This window comes from Alligator sinensis, unplaced genomic scaffold, assembly GCF_000455745.1.
Source record: "Alligator sinensis unplaced genomic scaffold, ASM45574v1 scaffold815_1, whole genome shotgun sequence".
Taxonomy (NCBI): domain Eukaryota; kingdom Metazoa; phylum Chordata; order Crocodylia; family Alligatoridae; genus Alligator; species Alligator sinensis.
This window is the reverse complement of record NW_005843778.1, coordinates 10,977-16,511: the sequence shown is the minus strand read 5'-3', so window position 1 is coordinate 16,511 and position 5,535 is coordinate 10,977. Positions and strand designations below refer to the sequence as shown.

The window sequence follows — 5,535 nt, the reverse complement described above, 5'->3', positions numbered from 1 at the left end:
TCAACTTAGAATAGCCCTGATACATATGAAGTCACGCTGGAAGACCCATCCCATCACACTTTCAGCGCCACCACTGCAGAGCTCCCAGGACTCACAGAACCTGTCCATAGGCCCTGGCATAAAATAAATAAAGAAATACATACATACATTTCCACTGAATCCCTTGGACTGAACACAGTCTTTGGTCTCATGACTCAGTAGGCATGTCTACATGTAAATTTACACGTGCCTAAACTTAATGTGCCTTTACCTCAGGTGTATTAAGGTGATTTAGCCATGTGTCTACATGTGCATACCCTAAGAAGCTCTAATGTGGCTCAAATGTGTGTGCACATGTGTAGGCCTGCACCCTTAATGCACCTTAAAAATGGCTAATGCACCTTAAATTGGCTGTGTAGGTTCACCCAGTGTGTTTGAGCTCCTTGTTCCCATGAATGGCCATGGAAACGGGGGCCCTCACTCCCTTGAACACTTGTTGCATGCCCAGCCCCGTCTCCCCATCATGTATCAGTACAATATACTAGCAATACCTGAATGCCCATGAAACCTCTCTCATGCTGTTATATTCAGCAAAGTGTTTCCAAAAGGCTTGAGGAGAAGTACCCAGGCTCTCCTCTCCCACCCCACATTTTTCTGCAAAGCGTGAAGTATTAGCTCCCTTTGACTCCTGTAGAAATCCTGGTCATAGCCATCAGAGAAGAGGATTTCTCTCATCTACCTCCTCAAATCCTCCTATGCCCTCACATCCTCAGCAACCACTCAGGACCTTCCTTCCAGATTTGTATGTCATCCAGCAGTTCAAATGGCCCTCGGGAATGCTTGTTACACCAATCCTAAAGGTTATTATAGAATTAGGGTATCCAAATCCCTTTTGAATCTTGGAAACTCATCCTTTGTTCTGAGCTCAATCTACTCTCTCAGGTGCAAACCTCTACAGGGACCATTCCCAGCTGGAGACAGGGTTCAATCCCAGTCCTCGCCTGTGCACACTCTGGGAACAATCATGCAAACAGGACCTACTCTTTTGCACGTCACATGAAAAACAAGCCCTGGTTTTCCATGGTGTTTAACTCAGGTTGCGATTGGCTCTTTCACTAGCTCTGAAGAGCATGTTGTGTCCAAAACTAGCTGCACATTTCTCCAACTGCACAGATGGGCTAAGAAAAGAGATCACCATATAACCCTTATGTCTGGGATATACCCTGGGCTTGCACAGACATAACAATACTCTGCTCCTACTATATGATAGAAGCCAGTATGAGCACTGAGACAGTGGCAGGGAGAGCTCACACCAGTTACATTCCCTGCGACACCTGCCCAGGGTGTGAGAGACAGATATCCCAGCAGTAGCAAGCATCTCACAGGGCCCAGCCCAGGGCTGAAAGAGGATCTGATCCCAGGCAGAAGAGGACTGAGGACGTTGCCCAGCAGACACTGTCCTCCTCAGGGCACAAGGCTCCAGCTGCTCAAGCAGGGCCAGCCCCAGCGCTCCCTGCAGCCCAAGGCCAAATGGTGTGGGAAAGCCCCTGGCTGGGATCTAGCCTGAATCCCTGAGAGTGCAGGCAGGGAGGGGAGGAGCTGCAGCAGCTCTGCCACCTCCTGTCAGTGCAGGACCATGACTCAAGGGCATCTCAGAGTAAGGATCCCAGTCTCACTCCCCATCGCTGCCTCTGCTGTTGCATGGGTTGCACATTCCTATCAACCATCTGGTGCCGCACACACAGGGGGCAGGATGGGGCTCCCCAGCCCTGGGCTCTCCCCATCATGCAGCACTCAAGGGCAGCTGGGCCATGAGCCATACCCTGCAGGTAGAGGGGAAAGGTCCTGGGGAAGCCTGAACTACTCCAGTAGGCCTACAAACACCCAGGGGCTGGGGCTTTATGCAGCTGTGTAGGACTAGACTTCAAGGGGTTAACCACCCCGGGCAACTCAGGTTTTTGACAAGAGCCAAAATACTTAAGCACCCAGGGTTTGGTGCCCTCCTCCAGCTCAGCATCTGTGCATGGCAGGATGTATCCTTGATGTACCTCATCCTTCTCCTATCCCTGAGACCAGATGAGTGCACATCCACATCCTGTGATGCAAATGGACACACCAGATCAATGCATGCAGTATTCCCCCGCGCACACAGGGAACAGAGGGTAGAGACACCCAGCTCATGTGCATGGACAGAGATAAGCACAAAGCGACTATGAAGGACCAACTGCCCTCTTAGGAAAGGGAGGATTTTTACGCTCTGTTTTTTTTCTCATTTCCCTCATTTGCCCTGTTATAATGATATCCAGTTTCCCAGACATGAAGCAAATTCACAGCATTTAAGCTTCACGCACTGGGATTCCTCCAGCTGAAATAAAAAACATCCAGTCTCATTAGGTTTCTGTATTCTGGTGGTCTCACTCCCTCAGCTGCTATGAAACAAGTTGTCACTTCTACCAAAGGTCCGGGACCCTCTGAATAAAGTAATGCATCTCCAAGCTGCTGGGGCTCGGTTCTCTCATTGTACATTGGAGTAGTATGGATCTATCCTTCACTGAGAAACTTGACTTTTCCCTCGGAGATTTTTCCCTGGCAGGACATGGGGATATTTTCTTGGCAGAGCGGGGAAGTCCCAGACCATGGGAGGTTTTGCCTTGATAAAATCCAGCCAGAGACACAATCTGGAACTCCTCTAGATCTTTATTTGTTCCCCCAGGCTCCTGGTAGATCTCTGGAGAGGGGCACCGACGGGGCATTTCTGCCACACTCCCCATTTCCAGGTTTCTCCATGGCTCTCAAAACCCCTGTAGTCAACAGCCAAATCTGTGTGATCTGTGAAAGGCCCTTATAAAAGAAGTATATGCAAATGTTGTTCCCCAATTTTCTGCTTAACGCATGGAAGGTTCCTCCTTAAACACCAGCCCTGGCTCCGTGCACCTCAGTGTCTCCCCAGAGCTGCCACCTCCTGTCTGCTGGGGACACTGGGCATCAGCCACAATGACCATGACACCAGCACTGGCTTTGCTCATCCTTCTGGCAGCTCCACCAGGTAAGTGCCTCCTGTCTTGTGGGACAGGGGGATGCAGCGGCAGGATGAGAGTTAGACAGGTAGAAGATTGACCATTTGGTAATGCTGCATTTTTCTCCATTAGGTATCCTGGCCCAGGTCACGCTGAAGGAGTCTGGCCCAGGGGTGGTGACGCCTGGAGAGACCCTCAGCCTGACCTGCACCGTGTCTGGATTCTCTCTCACTAGCAGTGGTGTGAGCTGGGCTCGGCAGGCAGCAGGAAAAGGGCTGGAGTGGGTTGGAGGTATCTGGACTAGTGGAAGCAGCTACTATAACAGTGCTCTCCAAAGCCGCCTCACCATCAACAGAGACACGTCCAGCAGCCAAGTGCACCTGCGCCTGACGGGGGTCCAACCTGCAGACACGGCCCGGTATTACTGTGCTGGAGACACAGTGAATAAAAATGCATGAGAGCCTGCGCAAAAACCAGCCCTGCAGGACCTGCCTGCCTGTGTGAGCAGCAGAGGCAGCAGCTGCCAGCCCCGTGCTCTGCTGCCTGCTGGGTCGGACACATCAGGCCTTTTAGATCACTTGAACCAGTCAGGGATTAAATCCAGGGAAGGAGGCTCAAAAGTGTCCAATCGGTCAGAATCTGATATTTAGGAGGAGTTCTGCTTCATCGTGCCCCTGCTCTGCCTGCCCTTCTGCAGGAATACAAGGCAAAGACTCCCTAGGCTGGCACCCAGGATACAGGCAATTTGCAGCAGACTGCTGCGCTGTTACAGGACTAGGGACACAGCTCTGTAAACCTAATGTTGGTCCTGCACTCTCCAATTAACAGCTGACAATAGTCTGGTTACAAGTGACCACAGGCAAAGCCCACACCCAATACAGCTATTTTTATTATTCCTAAAACCTATACCTAACTGATCTCATACCTATTTTAAAATGTGTTCACCACAATCACTAGCACCTCAGAATCAATATCAACTCGGGGGTGAATATGGACTTTTTGATGCGAGCGGTAAACTTTATTCCACTCTGGATCTCTGCCGTTCCAACACAGGGAACACATACCACACTGAAAGGGATGAGCCAATAGCAGCTTATCTTCCGCTTTAAGGAAGGGAGAAGAAAGGAACAAGTGATGGGTGGGTGGTACTTACCCCGGAGGGCGGAGGGCAGCTACTTAAGTGCTATGCACCCCTGCAGAAAGAAAGTGGGAAGCCCACCCTAAGCACCTGGATCTCTGCCGTTCCAACACAGGGAACACATACCACACTGAAAGGGATGAGCCAATAGCAGCTTATCTTCCGCTTTAAGGAAGGGAGAAGAAAGGAACAAGTGATGGGTGGGTGGTACTTACCCCGGAGGGCGGAGGGCAGCTACTTAAGTGCTATGCACCCCTGCAGAAAGAAAGTGGGAAGCCCACCCTAAGCACTCTTACTGGGAGTCTCAGGATTCGAGGTCACTGGGGATGAATGCTAGCTCGATGGCAGCCTCGCTGTCAAGGGTGTGCTTGCCTCATACAACCTCCACGGTCACGGCACAGCCCCAGGCACAACACCGCATAACGATCACCCACACCAACGCACCAATACACCAGAAAGCCACTTCCACCTCGTTCATTCACCATGTTTCTATCAGTCTCTCTCTCTCTCTCACAGGAATCAATCAACAAAACCAACCAGCAAACCATGAAACCCACCAGCCACACCACGCACGTACCACTCACACCCAGGCATGCTATCGCGCACTCGCGTGCTAAGGGTCAATCAACAAAAGTCTTTATGTGGCAGTGTGCCCTGCATGCCAGGGCTCTGCACATGGCACACCTTTGTGCTAGGCACTCTCTTCCAACTTCTTCTCATCTTAATTGGGCATGCTCTCAAATAAGAGCTCATCTCAGGCTCAACACATCACCACTTAGGCCAGGAAGCCAAACAGGTGACTTGGCAGAAGGGATAATGATCCCCTTTCTCTCTGTCCCTTTCTACATGAGTCTTTTTTGAAATCCAGCTCATTGAGTGCAGCCCAGGGGTGCTCCCTGACAGCTGCAGACACCAGCACATTATCACTGTGCCAGGAGAGACATGGTGGCACAGAGCAGGGTAGGGGCTGCACCCAAGGGGGAAGTAGGCTGAACACTGCTCCCTTGGGCCCATCCCAGCCTCCTGCCCCGCACTGGTTCCCTGCTCAGCAGTGACCAAGTGCAGGAGCTGAGCCCAGTCCAGGCCCCAACCCCCAGAGCCCTGCTTGCCCCTCCTGCACTGCCCATATCCCCATCCTGGGTGACTTCTGTGAGGTCAGCCCTCATTAGACCAACTCATCTGCGGAAGGGCTGAGAGGGGAGAGTCTCCCAGAGGCGGCACCCAGCAGCCTGCACACGCAGAAGACACAGCACTGCACGCTGACAGTAACTTCTTCCATTACATGCACAGCACCCAGGACAGCCCCAACACACACCCGCTGTGCTCTGATCTCGGGGCTGCAGCAAAAGCCACCAGCCCAGACACACAAAGGCAGCTGCTGGCTACAGCCAGGACCTTCGA

General features: G+C 51.8%; 1 gene segment (V, D, J or C); it reads left to right on the top strand.

Moving 5' to 3' along the window:
- Nucleotides 1-2,906: 2,906 nt before the first annotated feature.
- LOC102375516 lies at nt 2,907-3,454 on the top strand. The segment is given in 2 exon segments: nt 2,907-3,025; nt 3,129-3,454. Coding segments are annotated over 2 exon segments (378 nt in total).
- Nucleotides 3,455-5,535: the final 2,081 nt, after the last annotated feature.